The 16,497-nt window shown below is 43.2% G+C and overlaps 2 protein-coding genes across 3 annotated transcripts in view; one reads left to right on the top strand and one right to left on the bottom strand.

The window, feature by feature from the left end:
- NEU4 (neuraminidase 4) overlaps positions 1 to 9,402 on the top strand; it is a 22,041-nt gene extending 12,639 nt beyond the window's left edge. Inside the window, exons 3-4 of the mRNA XM_075201603.1 lie at positions 6,219 to 6,474; positions 8,271 to 9,402. Coding sequence (XP_075057704.1) covers positions 6,219 to 6,474; positions 8,271 to 9,367 — 1,353 coding nt within the window. The 3' untranslated portion in view covers positions 9,368 to 9,402. The remainder of the gene's footprint in view (positions 1 to 6,218; positions 6,475 to 8,270) is intronic.
- The window catches only part of TM4SF19 (transmembrane 4 L six family member 19), a 24,878-nt gene continuing 14,114 nt past the window's right edge, over positions 5,734 to 16,497 (bottom strand). For both annotated transcript variants that reach the window (XR_012689554.1, XM_075201604.1), the window contains exons 4-5: positions 14,156 to 14,331; positions 5,734 to 6,467 (exon numbers count right to left, since the gene is read on the bottom strand). Coding sequence is in view for 1 of the 2 variants with exons in the window: in XM_075201604.1 (XP_075057705.1) it covers positions 6,454 to 6,467; positions 14,156 to 14,331 (190 nt within the window). In the remaining variant the exon portion in view is untranslated. The remainder of the gene's footprint in view (positions 6,468 to 14,155; positions 14,332 to 16,497) is intronic.

Genomic DNA, 16,497 nt, shown 5'->3' on the forward strand with positions numbered 1-16,497 from the left:
ATTCTGGGCGTTAAAAGCCAATCTACCCCATTTGGCTCGATAGCTGAGGCACGCATGCCTAAGCGGAGCAGGCCATAATCTTCAATTGCATTCTCTTATTAATGACAGGTGGCAGCTCAGTTCCATAAACCCTTTGTGAATCAAAGATTGAATCTAAAATATGGAACAAAAAAACCCAGAAAGGTGCCCTCTAGAGCAGTAATGTAATTAAAATTTCCAAAATGTGAATATGTATGTAAATAAGTGCAAATGGGCACAATACCCATATGATGGTAAAATAACAATTCTATATATTGCTGCAGAAAAATATTTATATTCTTCAATGAAAATCCCTCCTTCTCTCCAACCCCCGGAATCTCCCCATCTTCTCTCCAGCAATTCCCCTTTTCACAGCAATTTAATAAACTTGGGGCTTCTCAGCTTCTCTTCTTGCTTTGTCTTCTTCCTGCTTCTTCTTGCTGCCTGCATGCTGGCTTCGCTCGGCTTCTCTATACTGACAGCGCCCTGACCTTATGTTTCCATGTCAGTGACATTGCAGAGAGCAGGAAGTTGGGCACCTTCCTCGTTGTTCCGCCTCCCTGACACTGGACAAATGTAGCCCTGCAGTGCTGCCCTGTGACACGCACTGCATTAATGTTTATCTGGGGTCTTGGGCCTTTGCATATAGTGGACAGACGTTTTGATCCCACAGTCTTCCGCCTGCACCGACCAGGGCCGCCGAGGGGGGGGCGGGTACTAATTACCCGGGCCCGGGCCCTCACTCCCTCACTCTGTACTCTTGATCATGTGTGTATACAAATACTCACATGATCGCGGCGCCGGCGTCCTTCTCCCCTCCTCTGTTTGCAGTGAATGTCGGGCGTGACATCATCACGTCACACCTGTCATTCAGTGAAGAAGACAGAAGACAGTCAAAAGAAAAGAAAAGAAAGATGAAAGAAAGCAATACAGAGGTAATCGAAAGAGGAGAAACGCAGGGGGATGAAGATGGGGGGGGCAAATTCAGCATGGCACATGGGGTTGAAGGAAGGGGGAGCAAATTCAGCATGGCACAGGGGGTTGAAGGAAGGGGGGGGCAAATTCAGCATGGCACAGGGGGTTGAAGGAAGGGGGGGGGGGGCAAATTCAGCATGGCACAGGGGGTTGAAGAAAGGGGGGGCAAACTCATCATGGCACAGGGGGTTGAAGGGGGGGGGAATTCAGCATGGCACAGGGGGTTGAAGAAAGGGAGGGGCAAATTCAGCATGGCACAGGGGGATGAAAAAAGGGGGGGCAAAGGCAGCATGGCACAGGGGAATGAAAAAAGGGGGGCAAAGGCAGCATGGCACAGGGAGATGAAGAAAGGGGGGGGCAAATTCAGCAATGCACAGGGGGTTGAATAAAGGGGGGGGCCAAGGCAGCATGACACAGGGGGATGAAGAAAGAGGCAAAAGCAGCATGGAGGGCGCAGTGCGATCATGAGGGGGCATAGCGTGGTGATGATGAAGGGGCACAGTAATGTGTGTGTGATGGCACAGGAAGCTTTTGGCAATGTAGTGTGTGTGAGGTAGATGGTGGCTAATTAAGGGTTGCTATTTTGTTTGCGGGGCAATGGAAATACTATTATTTTAATGTTGGGGCTGGAGGAAGGCCTAATTATTAATCATGGGTGCTATTGATTTAACGGCAGGGCTAGTTGTAACTTTCTAAATGTAGCCATTTTTTTTCCAAATAGGGTCCCCCAACATTCGAGGAGCCAGACAAGCCGCAACTAAAGAAACCTGCAGCCACATGGGGTGAGAGTGAGAAGACCAGGTAGGAGAGAGTAGGAGATTGTGTGAAATGTTGTGATTCTAGTGGGACAATGTAAATTTTTGGTGAGTGTTCTGCCCAATGTAAGGTACAGGCCAAGACTGTGAACTCTGTGTGTACACACTGCATTATTTGTGTACTACACTGTGGTGCTAGATGTGTTGAAAGTCAGGAGTGCTTGGACATATGTGATGCTCCGGTGAATTCAGGGGCTAGCGCTTTTCCCCGCCAGGCATGCCCCAATTATGCATAGCCACGCCCCCAATTGTATGACCACACCCACTCCCCGCTGAGTGGCGGCGCAAAACTTTTTAACTTGCACACCTGTAAGGGGGGCCCCATGAATTTGGTGTACCGGGGCCCTGAATTCCTCTTGGCAGCCCTGGCACCGACACATTCATAGGCAAAGCAAGGGGGTTTTCTAGTGCCTGGACCCCCCCCCCCCCTCCCAGCTTGGGAAATTTATGTTTGAGGTGGCTGGACCCTGTCCCCAGGACCAGTCACTTAACAGCTTCTGTGCAGATTGTTTCTATCTGCACTGTTCACAGCCATCTCAACCCTGCTGTTTTCCCCTCCCCTTTCTCCCCTGCTGTGTACCCGCCCCTTTCTCCCCTGCTGTTTCTCCGCCCCTCTCTCCACTGCCTGCATGTGTCATGTGTGCAGCAGGAGGACACAAGACACAGCACTAGATGATGAGGGCCAGTGTGTGAATGTGTGTGTGTGGGGGGGGAGGGGCTTTTAATGTAAGTGGGGGGATTTAATATATAAGTACAATAGTTCCTTTATGAACATAGGCTTGGAGGGACTTTTAATATAAGGGGAAGGGGGGTAAAGGGATTTTAATGTAAGTGTGGGGGGGGGGGATATTTTATGTGATGTGGATGGGGTGTGAAATATTAATTTCATAGTAGGTAGAGAGTGAGGCTTTTAATTTATTGGTGGGGTGAAGGTTGGGGATATTTAATTTAATAGTGGGGTTATAGCGGGGACTTATATGGGTGGAATGATGGGACTTTTCATTTAATGCTGGGGTGGTTTAGGTGCTGGTATTTGAATGTGTGGCTGAGTTTGGGAAGAAGGAGAGCGATTTCTTAAAAGTAAATGCTAATTCTTTAATGTTTAGGAGGAAATAGGTTTATTTATTAAATGTAAATACTATTAATTTAATGTTGGGGTTCTTTGGAGGGAAATCTTTTAATAAAAGGTGAACAACATTAATTTACTGTCTGGGTTGGTTACTGGGAAGCCTAATTATTAAACGTGGGTGCTTTTGATTTAATATCAAGCTGCTTTGGGAGAGGGAGGACTACTGTGTTCACTCATTGCTGGGATTTCTTACATAGGGCCATATTAAGAACATTATGGACAACCACTCACATAACTGAAAACAGACTGCAGAAGAGAGTAACATAAGATATATATATATATATATATATATATATATATATTTATATTCTATCGCGTCTTTTCACAACTTTTCGGGCGATATTCCATAAATCAAGGCCCCCATCTATAACTATGACCAGATATATATAGCTGTGCTTCTCAATGAAAATTTTGAGCGTGATGACGACAGTCGGTGAGAGGGCAGCACGGAGGAGGGGAACAGGGAGGGAGCCGAAGCCAGATCGCCACTTGACCTGAGCGCGTGTCCGCAAAAGGTAAGTTGTTTTTTGGGGGGTTTTTTGCAGGATTTTTTTTATGCATGATTATTTATTCTATTTAAGAGCCCTGTCTATTGGGCTCCCTTGCCCGTAAGGCCCCGGGCACCTGCCCATCGTGCCCAGTGGAAAAGACGGCCCTGTTCTTACCTGTCTTTTTTCAAAACAAGGACCCCCCATTCCAGGAACCAGACAAGCAGCAACTGGGTTTAGGACACGAGCAGCAACAAGTAGTGAAAGCAGCAACAACAGGTAGGAAAGAGCAGGACAGTCTGCCAACTGTTCTGACACACGTAGGGACAGTTGGGGGTAGGGGCAGGGTGGGCTGGGGGACAGTGGGGCATCTGCCCCCCCCCGGGCCAATCCCATAGTGGGCTGGGTCACTGGGCCACCTGCATTTTTTTCCCTTTAAAATATACTGCTGAGTTGAGCCTTCCCCCTCCGGGGCTAAAATTTGTCAGCCCTCCCCTGGTTGGGAAGTATGTCCCGCTTCACACGGCTCTGCTCGAAAAGTAGTGCATGCAGCATTACCCGTGTATATTATGGGGATAGGAAAAGTTGGAGAGCAGCCAAGCACTATCTACAATTATAGCCACGCCCACTGGCGGCGTGGCAACCCCTCTCTACAAATCCTGCGTTTGCCCCTGACATTACAGCCCTGGTTGCCGGGTCTGCGCTGTGTTATATTACTATTAACACTTCAGGCAGCCCGTTCCGGCTCTCCCCAGCTTTAGTTTCAGTGTAAATTTTTAAAAATATATGTAAATGGCAGGTAGCAAGCAGGCCCCCAAGAACCCATCGGGCCCTAGGGTTCTAATGGGTTCTCCAACCCTGGCTTGTGATATGTGTGTATAAATCATTTAATAAAAATATTGTATGTCAATAGATCTGTTTATAAAAATTTATAAAATCAGTGCATGTTGGAATCCTTACCATGGGCAGTGAATGGTTTTCGGGTGAGCAAACAAAATCCCACCAAAACACCTGCTAATACTACTACTGAGGTGGTGTTAAATGCTAGACCATTTGAACAGTAAAAAAAGATCTGTGACGTACTGAAAATGTGACAGTGCCTCCACGTTTACATTGTCTCCCCTCCTTATTTTAATATCTTGTATACAGAATAAAAATTTGGTTTAGCAATTCAGTCATGGAGGCTAAAATAATTTATCCTTAGTAAAACATAAAAAGGAGGACACAAAAGGTAAAATAGTGTGCTACAGTCTATCTAGGCATGGCCACACCAAATAACAATATGCAGAAAAACAGAAGAGATAGTTGGCACAAAGCAATAACAGGGAGCTTATACCCGGCCACGTGCCTTTAAAGTTGCAAAACGTTGAATAAAGGACTATCTATGACTTGAAACACCTTTGTTTTAAAAGATGCACTCCAGAATAAAAGGTGAGAAACTTGCTCCTTGGTAAAACATGCCCTTTTGACAGGCTTAAGATGAAGTACACTCACCACAAAAGCAGTTGTGTCAAGGGTCGCTGCTGCCATGGATCGATGTGACAACCTTGTCTTAGTCGGCACCACGGGCTGTTCGTTGCCTCTTGTCCACCAACAAGCATTTCCCCACCTGTGCTGCTTCCTGCAATCACTATAGTGCAGTGACTGATAACGCAAGAGAAAATAGGGACTCACCATGTCAGTCTCCTCACTCAATCCTGCAATAAGTGGCCATTGACCACAGCAATGTGGGATGGAGTGTACCAGTGCTTCCTTGGTCTGCAGAAGACAGCAGAACACACCTGATTGTGGCTTTCGGGTTGTGCTTTGCAAATATCTCTGCAACATTGTGAAAAACTGCTGATTCAGAACACATAACGAAAAATACTAAATTATTATAAAATGTCAGATAATAACCTTTGCAAGGGTTAGCACTTGGAATGTGCATTAATTAGATGCCATATTTTTTTTCTTCAAATCTGAAAGGTTTCCACTGTGCAAACATATAACTCTCAATAGTACTTTTAATATTATACTCATCCTCAGCCCACAAACTGTTTAACCCATGTCCAACCACAGCTGCCATCATATCATATGTTATGTAATACTCCCTACATTCCCAAGTAAATCCCTGAGTAACTACAATTCCCATTAACCAGGGGTTGCATGCTGTGTACAATCTGGCCATACTATACATGTGCTTTCCTCATTTATATGCATCAAGCTTATGTTGTACTGTTGTATCGTTTCTACTGCCCTAATCACTGAGCAAATGAAACAATGTTGGAGGAAACAAGGAAACATTAGAAATGCATGTTCACAATTGTCATTTAAAAATGTTTTCTCTTTTTATTGTATGTCTACAACATGTTACAACTGATTCATAAAAGTGCTTTGTATATCTCCCAACATTTCAGTACCTGGCTTCAGGACAGGGGGCATGGCCATGTCACGATGAGGGTGTGGCCATGTCACGATGAGGGTGTGGCCATGTCACGATGAGGGTGTGACCACGTCACGTTGAGGGTGTGGTCACTCCCGCAGAGGGCTGCCTAGCACTGTAATGCACTATGCTGTCACTTAGAAACTTCCCTTCCTCTCCAAACGCTACAGCACGCACCAGTAGCAGGTGCGCTGCACCCCTTACATGGTGATGTTTCAAACTTAAGTGTTTGTGCCACTATAGAAACACAATTAGTGTAATGTTAACTAGCAGGATACAAGAATGTGATAAAAGTATTAGTGTATATACAATATATACATAGAATTATATGTATTTGTTAATGCAAATGAATACACTGTGTATTCCTGCAGTGGGAGGACATGTGTGCACTGGAGAAAGCCCACCTTCCTGGACATCGCTCAATGAACCCGTGTCCAATCTACAATGACTTTACAGGACAGATCTTCCTTTTCTTTATTGCTGTGCTGGGCCGGGCCTCCGAATCCTACCAGATCATCACTGGGCGTAACCTGGCCCGGCTGTGCTATGTGACAAGTTCAGATCAGGGCAGAAGCTGGAGTGATGTCACAGACTTGACTTGCAAGGTCATCGGGGAGTCACTAAAAGGTGCAAATGAGAAAACGTATCATTACACTGAAGATTGCTAGAAAGTTATTTAGAGAAATCCTTACTTGATGTGTTGAAGACACCAGTGTAGTTTTATGTGGGATTAACTGATGCACTTTAAAATACTAATAGAAAAAAAACTGATTCAGTATTAAAACAATCTTGACAAAAATACCATGACAGAATTCCCATGTGCCCAACCCTGACAATACTTAATATTTAATGGCAGACTTGTCTCCCCATATCAGTAGAAATCCACTCAAACCCCAATGCCTCTATAACAGATCTTTCTCCTAAGAAAAGATCACAGGTGAATTTTTCATTTCTTCACTGCTGAAAACTTCCTGTGCGTCAACCATGAACCAAGAGGCTGCTCTGGGAACAAGGACATGAGCAGTGAATAATTGTAAATCCTGCATCCAGCTATGGGAGAAGAATGATCCATTATAGAGGCGTCAGGGAGGGTTCATCACATGAGTGGCAGCGATCACAGACATTGGACCTCTACTGTATTACCAGCTGGAGAGGGAGATTTACTAATAACAACTTGACTCTCCATATCTTTAAAGGTAGCTAATAAGCCTAGGAAAGCCCACAATTTGCGATCTGCAGGCTATTTTCAATTAAACATCACCTTTTTAGGCTACAATGTTGCTCTTTTGTAAATGGTAAAAAAAATATTTAAAATGTATTACTAATAAATTAATGACATTTTAGCATATATTCTTGTAAATTCTAGCTTTTTCACTCATAACAACTTGTATTTTACAATAATTGATCCACTAAAAGTGATGTACATTAATGACTATAAACTATTGAATTTATCTGATCTGTTATCTGTAAACTGGTTATACAGAAAGTTCTTAAAAATAACAGACAGTAATTGCTGTTGTTTGGTGACTGTTTAATACATGCTGAAATGATCACCATGGGTCGCATGCCGAGTTGGATCCATGTATGTTTCATTTGCGTAAAATACGCATCTTATTACTGCACTTGCATACAAAAAAGTATACATATGTCTGTATGCGGCTCACGCATCTCACACATACAACTTTTTGCGGCTGGTAAGTAGGAACGCGTGCGGGAAGGGGTGGGCAAACGTAGGCCATGCACAGTAAGGGTGTGTTCATGTAAATGCGACGGAAGTATGATGCGTATCTGTGGCGGGTGCTGGAGGGCTGGTGCAATGAGATGCAATGATGCAGGTGACTATTAGCAACACTCGCAAGCTGCTTGACTGTTACACTGACCTCTCCAGCTAATAGCATTGAAATCATTACTGTGTCTACAGAACTCTATTTGCATTGCTTAATTGATATTTCCATTTGGGTTGCAGCAGGAAAGAATATTCTTACAGGTGACAAAATCAGATGTTTTTATTTCATTGAATTTAATCTATATTTGTTTATATTTAATATATTTAATATTGAAAATGCAATTTCCACAATTATTTATAACACTCTCAGGACACTGCTTTCACACTGTTAAGCCACATATCTTCGTTTTATCACTATAGCAGGTATAAGTATACACTCACACTCACTTGTTACTCCTAATGTTCACCTGGCGCAAATGCTAGTTATGTACAGCTGGACGCATTGTTAGAACAATGTGGGTTTTTTTAATGTACGGGCATTTTCCTGCATACGGTCTAACTGTACATGAGGCCTCAAGTGTCTTAAGAAACTGTCACTGTCGGGAGCGTTGCTGAACTGGGATCATTTTTAAATGTAATTTAGTGTATAATATGCATGTTGCTATTATTTTTAAATGAGAATTTTAATGTTTTTCAGAGTGGGCCACTTTTGCCTTGGGACCAGGCCATGGCATCCAGCTGAAGTCAGGGCGTCTCCTTGTGCCTGCTTATACGTATCACATCAACTGCAGAGATTGTTTTGGGAAGCTCTGCCGTACTACACCACGAGCATTTACATTCCGCAGTGATGACCATGGAAAGACCTGGACATTTGGAGAACTCATCCCAAACCTGCAAACATTGGAGTGTCAGCTAGTGTCAGTGGACGAGGAAGATGGCAGAAACACTCTGTACTGCAATGCCAGAAGCTCTCTAGGATTCAGAGTGCAAGCTCTGAGTTCTGATGATGGTATTGTCTTCCAGCCAGGACAGTTAGTTGAGAAATTGGTGGAGACACCCAGTGGGTGCCATGGAAGTGTCATTGGTTTTCCTGCTCCACTGAAATTCTTCTCAAGCCTTAATGCTAATAATCTCCTATCTGACCAGCCTAAGAATGCAATAACTATAGCTAAAATGATAAATGTGGGAAACTGGGAAAGAAAGAGAGTACGAGTATATCAGCAGCTTAATAAAGCTGGAAATAGGCTACAACAATATCATTTAAACTGTGAGAGCAATCTCTGTAAAGTGATACATTACAAGGAGTCACGAGGGAAAGAGGTTTGCATGGACAGCCATCATGTTAGTGCAGAATCTTCATCTTTATTGGGATTAACAGAATGCCATGTGCAACAAGAGACTCTTTACAGGATCAGCCAAAGATTCCAGACCCCTACCTGGGTCCTGTACTCCCATCCCACCAGTGCACAGTCTCGTGTGAATCTGGGTGTTTACCTCAGCCCATATCCTAAGGATGCTGACAGCTGGACAGGCCCTTGGATTATCTATGAAGGACCTAGTGCCTACTCTGACCTGGCATATATAGAGCTAAGTTCTGGTGAAGTTGGGGCATTGGGATCCTCTCCAGTAGTTGTGATTGCATGCCTTTTTGAAAATGGTATAACCTCTCCCTATGAGCAGATATCATTTAGCATGTTTACCCTATATGAGGTCATACAAAACCTACCTCCTAAACCCATTTTCCGTCAGTCTGTAAACAAAAATAGAATGAAAGGGAATTGTATGACTTCTTAAAAGAAAATAGCACTTTCATTCTTAGGAAAACCTGTCACCTGTCCAAATAAGGCCACATACACACGGCGCTGCGGATGCCTTGTGGCGCCTTATAAATAAATAAATATTAATATTAATAAATACTACATAATGCTCACTGCTGGGCAATTTAAGTCACCTGGAAATTAGCATAACATAGTATGGGGCTGACTCTAAAGCCAAGCCAGGGAATTTAAATATAATGCATGCTAATATGTTATGCTCTCTCCCTCTCACCTATGTAAAAAAATCATACCTCACACCATTTAACCAGGCAAAAATTGGAACAAAATAAGCCCTGCTGCCTAATCACGCCCACTTTCAGACCAAACATGTCCACATTCTGATGAAGCCCCACCCATGTCCCAATAAACCCTGCCTCCTTCAATGTCTGCAAATTGTGACCATCTTGTTGTAATCTGCACAATTGAGAGGTATGAAAAATGCTTTCCCTGATAGGAGAGATTAAGTTTCCCCTCTTCTGAATTCTGGCTATACTTGCAAGCTAGACATTATCTCCAATAGGTGAGGGGGAAACTATCTATGTCCCCAAGACACCAAATACATTATTTCCACTATCTACAAAATATTAAATGTAAATCTGTATAACTCACCTCTGAGTTATGCAAGATCTTGTGATCAGGATCTGGGGAGGTCAGAAACTGACCTGATCTGGTAAAAGATATTTCAATTTATGCCAGCCAGTTCCTGTCCTCTCTGTGGTAGAAATTCAGTCCAAGGTCCTTTCTAGATGGTACAGGTGGGCCCTCCCAACTATTCAAGGTGCACCCAGGTGTCTCGAGCTGCTGTTGGAGGTGCGGATCGGGTGTGGGGTCTCCATTGCATATATGGTGGAATTGCCTAAGACTAGTTCCCTTCTGGCTAAAGGTTAGGAAATATGCAATAGAGGCTATAGGATACCCAGTCCCAGAAGGACCAGACTTCTAGCTATTTAACCTCCCAATTATATCCCTATATCCCAATGTATAAAGTCACAACTTACACACCTAAACAACACTGCAAAAGCAGTGATCCCAGTACACTGAAGGTCCCGCTGTCCTCCAATCCTACAGGATTATCTAACAAGGATAGACTTCTTTAAGGCCATGGGCGACATTCCCATGTCAAATCAAGACTGCTATATGTAATTTACGGCAATTTGGTTTTGATGGTTGGAGTTCAATAAGTCTACTTGCTATCACTTTAAGATGGAGCATTGGATAACTTATCTCTGTATTTCCAAAGGCATTTAGACTTCCTTCCCTTGAGGCACGCAAACCGGTGGCACAACTAAACATACCTTATCTGATCATGCAGATTCAATCACTTCTCTTTCTTCCTGCAACACGAAGCAGTGCTTCCTATCTAGGAACAGTCCTGAGGATCCCCCCATTCTTCCCCTTTTTCCACCCACCACTTCTTCCCACTTTTGTTTATAAAATAAAATTTGAGGTCTGTTTCTCATTACGTTGTTAATGTATAAATATACAGGTATGTTCAATTCTAAATAAAGATTAAACAAGAAAAATTATTTTACACAAAAGATAAGTTCTCTTTATTGAGTCATGTGTAATATATCCACCCTTCCACTTACCAAAATGGTCAACAATTCTGCTGCTGTTAAAATCATTTGTGAACAATGCACTGTTGAAAGCACTGCTGTCTATTTACTAAGAAGAAATAGTTTTCCGTCTCTCAGTTATGTGTGCCATCATCTATACTAAATATACCGGAGAGGATATATAGTGTAGAAATTAACAAATCTAGTGTCCACCACCAGTAGAGGAGCACAGGGCGCTCCTGCTAAGTAATGCCTATTCCCCTATCGATGTCAAAGCCCTGTCTCATTAGCTTCGGTTATACCTTGATTAGGAGCATGTTTTTTTCTGTTGCAGGGTTTTAAGGAGGGTTTCAAGTTGCCCATAGCGGGGACTTTGCCGGCGATGGCTATGAGGAACCTAAGATCATACTCAACTACACATCCTGGGAGATAAAATACAGAAGGAAGTTGATTTAGGCCACATGTGTTGTCTATCTCCCTCCTCCCATTTAGACACGCTGATTGTTACTGTTTTTTTGTTTCTGTTTCTTTTTCCTGTAGGAATTGTACCCAAAAAGGCCCCAGGTAAATTTCATCTGATCTAGCACTTATCCTTTCCGGAGGTTAGTTCAGTAAACAGTGCCATTGACCCACAGCAAACTACAGTAATTTACCAGACCTTTGAGTTTGCCCTGGGTTTAGTGAGAGAATTAGACGAGGGGGCATTACTGGCGAAGGTTGATATAGAATCAGCCTTCCGCCTCCTCCCATTACACACTGAATCTTTCAGATTCCTGAGTTTTCAAACCCTAGATGGGTTTTTCATAAATAGGTGCCTTCCCATGGGGTGCTCTATATTGTGCACCTACTTTGAACGTTTCAGTATGTTTTTACACTGGTGCATAGAAACTGGCACAGGTCATCCAGGAGTGGCTTACTACCTGGATGATTATCCCTGCAATGTGACAAGATTTTATACGATACCCAGTCCCTATTGCAGGTGCTTGCCGCGCCAATTGTGCTCGTTAAGAATGAAGGCCTACATGTTTGTCCTTTCTGGGTATTGAAATTGACACTATAGTGTGTTGCTACCGCCTTCCTATGGAAAAGGTGGCGAATTGAAATGAGAGATGATTTTGTCAGTCAGATAATTTGGCAAAAGTATTTATCAGGCAGATCCAATTGGTATTAGGATCCCTTAATTTTGCTTACCACATTATCACTATTGGTAAAGTTTGCAGAAGGTGATGACCAGTGTGACTAAAGCCTATGGCGTATTCGGCTATCACAAGAAATTAGAGAGGACTTGTAAATTTGGGTGTGGTTCCTTGTTGAATTTAATGGGGTGCACATACGGCCAGGACCTGTAGTGTCCAGCCGAGAGCTTAAGATGTACACAGACGCGGAAGGTTCTAGGGGTTTCGGGATCTTTCCGAAGGACATAGTGTACACTATTTCTTCCCCTGCGATTAGGCTATTAGTTTTGTGCTGCCTCGAACATAATATCAGTTTTAGGGCTAAGCATGAAAATTTTTATCTTAAGAGATGCATCCATTGATTTGCAATTTGCACAAATTGAAAACAGAGCAATTTGGCTGAGTGCGTAGATTACAGTGGAGGCACAACCAGATCCTGCCATTTGTCCGATTGCACTAGCTAGGGCTTACGTGTTGGTTAGACCTATCAGTGGGCACGTTTGGTTGCTGCATTTTGACTCTGACTATGTCTCTTACCAACTATTAACTTGGGTTTGTCTTTAAATGATGTATCACAATTATAGAGCTGAATGCAGCCAATTATGGCACCCTTTCCTTTAGAATAGGTGTGGCTACGTCCACAGCGGTAGCAGGGTCATCTGTGGAGAGTAGGAAAAAAAATTGGGCAGCTGGAAATCCGCCACCTATAAGAGATCCATCAGACCTGCTAAATTATAGTAACCTTGTTCCCAGCTTTGGCAACCCAGAACTTGTTTGCTTGTCACCTTTGGAGGTGAGGACATGAAGGCATTTACCTAATTTTTCCTCAGATGAAGGGGCTCATAGCATAAGCAACCTTAATGTTTTTTACCGTTACACCTTCATATGGTGCAAAGGGATTAAAGAAGACAAAAAACTGTTCTGAATGTTAGGTTTTATCAGGTGTGTTCTACATTAGAGACTCCTATTAAAACCATTCACAAACCCAAGTTCTAAAAGGATCCATCCAGCGCCTCAGCTGTAGACCGATTTATTTGTTATATGTATATATCAAACTTTTTGCTACATTAGCAAACTAATATTACTTCTCCTAGACTGGATGTAATTCATTTGGTTCAAATTTCTTTTTGCTTTTGATGTAATTCATTTGGAACAAATTCCTTTATTCCCAGCAGACAATACCACAAAGTCCATTGATCTTATCCACCATATAGTACTGTCAAAATCCCAGCAACAACCCTCTGGACTAATGTAGAGAAAGCCTTCGGTAGGATTGATTGGAGGTTTACCAAACCTGTTTTTGGGCACTTGGGTCTACATAGAATACTAGCCCTATAAAGGAATCCCTTTGCTTGGAAAAGGATGAGTGGCTCCTTCTATGATTCATTTAATATATCTAACAGTATTAGAAAAAGAAGCACTTTATCCCAGCTTATCGTTATTTTTTATTTAATGTAAACAGTATTAAAAAATTGATCTCCAAGCGCAAAAAAAAAAACTACTAGCCAATGATCTTCTGGCTTTCATTTATCATTGATCTTCTGGCCTAAAATCTCTCACCCCATTCTTATCAAGGAGTTCGACAAATTTAGACCCTTTTCTAATTTTAAAATTAACTATTCAAACTAAGTTGCTGTTAACTTATCCCTGATGCTTAGGCCCAGGTGCTCCAACAGACTTACAATTTTTCTTCCAGCACCCATCAAGTATCAAATACTTGGGAACTAAGACACTAGTCTCCATTACCAACTTAATTTCCCTCCTTTAGTATACAAAAGAAAGCGGGATCTTACATCTTAGATCTATCAAGCTCTTCTCTTTTCATTTTGCAGGGAAATTCTAATCAAGATGCATGTCCTGCCTAGGATTTTTCACATACTACAAAAGCTTTCAATTCATACACCTCTCAAGTTTTTCAAAAATTTACAGAAACTGAATACAGAATCTTTGGAAACACCTAAAACTAAAACATCATAAATTACAACGTCATAAAAACAGGCAATTGACAATAAGTGGATTAATAACAAACCAAACCTTTTTTTTGCTCACAGTGTCCACAGAACACTCCAAGAATGGCATTCATGAACTGGAAGAGACACAGGACAATCTGCAGAATGTTGATTAGAGACAGGGACACAAAGAAAGTTGAGTTCCAGGTTATGATTTGTGGAGGCTCAATGCAGGTGAAGGACATGTCTGATGTAGAGATGCTGCAAAGCATTAAAAAAAATGAATGAGGTCATTTATTTACAGCGCAACTATATTAAAAAATGCATAAACATTCATATATCCACTGCATTTATTTAATAAGTAAAGTTCCAAAGACATCTGCAATTATAATGCAGGTATATTAGAAGCTTCTGCAGCATCTCAGTATGATCCACAATCTACCGTGTTTAAACTTTAAAGCAAAATGCAATACAAAATACAATACATTTGCAATTTTAATATATTGTCACGGGCACTAGGAGTCTTTACCCAGGGATCACCAGGTGATAGGCTTACCAGAGCAGTATAGGTGGTAATATGGTACTCTGGTAGCAGGGTGATCACGGAACAGGAAATAGCAGATGATGAGATGCTCAGGAAAGTCTATGACTAGCAGCACTGGCAATATGGAAGTAGTAATACACGAGGAACTGTATGGACAAAGGACACGTGAAGGTAGTCAGTGGTCTGCGGTAGCAAGTTGTACCACTGCTATAGTGAGGAGGAATGTCCAACAGAAACGAGGAGGTGATGAGAGTCAGCGGTCTGCGGATAGCAAGTTGTACCGCTGTCTGAGTGAAGGAATGGAATCCAAGAGGAGGTATCCGGGGAGTCAGTGGTCTGCGTTAGCAAGTTGTACCACTGCTATGTGAGAGGATACTGGAACGGGTGAAACTGTAAACAGGAGTCAGTGGTCTGCTACTAGCAAGTTGTACCACTGAATATATATGTGAGGAGGTGCACGGGGAGAGACTGCAACACAATATATACACGGGCACCTTGACTTTGATCCACAGTAATATGCACAATATATACACGGGCACCTTGACTTTGATCCACAGTAATATGCACAATATAACTGTATAAATGACTGAACAACACTGCCAATATAGAAAGTCTCTTGAAGTAATCCAGCATGAGATAACACAGTCAATGATGGCAATAGAATCAGCAGATAGTACACTCCAGAGGAGAACCGACACAGTCAATGATGGCAATAGACTCAGCGGATAGTACACTCCAGAGGAGAACCAACACAGTCCAGCAAGGTATGCAATACACAGCACAGTCAATGGGAAGTATGCATACCGTGGTTCAGGAGAAGGCAGTCAGACAGGAGTGCAGAGATACCTGAAGGGCAGGAGGCCGGCAGGATCCAAAGTCCCTGGATGGGTGAAGAGGTGGTCTAGCAGGTGCAGCGCACAGGTAGGTAGACCAGCAGGGAACACAGGAAGGCGTGGAGAGCGGATCAGCAGTAGATGGATGAGTAGCGCTGAGAAGTAACAGCAGCGGGTCTCTGCGGGAACACGGAGGTAGCCAATAGCAACCAGCAGGTGCAGTAACGATGGGACACCGGAGCAGAGATGAACTGGAACAGTAGGTACCGGAGAGTAGCGGGCAGCAACAGTGGCAGCAGACTCAAGGAAACACGGGAGAGTTGACAAGGGCTGAAGACTGAAGCGCACAGAGGCAGCGGATAGGAATCAGCCAAACAGTCACGATGATGAAACACAGACGAGTTGCAGGTTGAAGACTGTAGTGCACGGAGGCAGCGGATAGGAATCAGCTGGCAGTCACAATCATGAACAGGTGAGTGGATGTGAATGAAAGACTGTAGTGCACGGAGGCAGCGGATAGGCATCAGCTAACAGTCCCAATGATACATGGTAGAGTTGAAGTGATTAGAAGACTGTAGTGCACGGAGGCAGCGGATAGGAATCAGCTCACAGTCACGATGTTATAGTAGATGGTAGAAGTGGTATGGGAACCACAGTAGTAGAAGTGGTTTGGAAACCACAGCGGTAGAAGTGGTTTGGAAACCACAGGAATCAGCTGGGCTGAATAAACGAGGAAACACAGGAACACCTTCAGAGACTCATGGGGAATGAGACTCCAAGATCAGGCAACGTGGTGTTGACCACAGGTGCTTAATATAGGGAGGTTGCCTGATCTGCCAATTTAGTTAAAGGAACATACACTGGAGGTATGGAAAGGGCTGCGCATGCGCAGTCCCTCAGGATGGAGGACGGCCACGGTTCCTAAATGTCCGGGAAGAAGCACTCACAGTCCGGTGAGTGACAGTACCCCCCCTTTTAAAGGTGGGCACAGAACGCCTGGAACCGGGCTTGTCCGGATTTTTGGAATAAAACTTCTTCAGAAGGGCAGGA

The sequence above is a fragment of the Mixophyes fleayi genome, chromosome 3 (genome assembly GCF_038048845.1).
Source record: "Mixophyes fleayi isolate aMixFle1 chromosome 3, aMixFle1.hap1, whole genome shotgun sequence".
Classification (NCBI taxonomy): Eukaryota; Metazoa; Chordata; class Amphibia; order Anura; family Limnodynastidae; genus Mixophyes; species Mixophyes fleayi.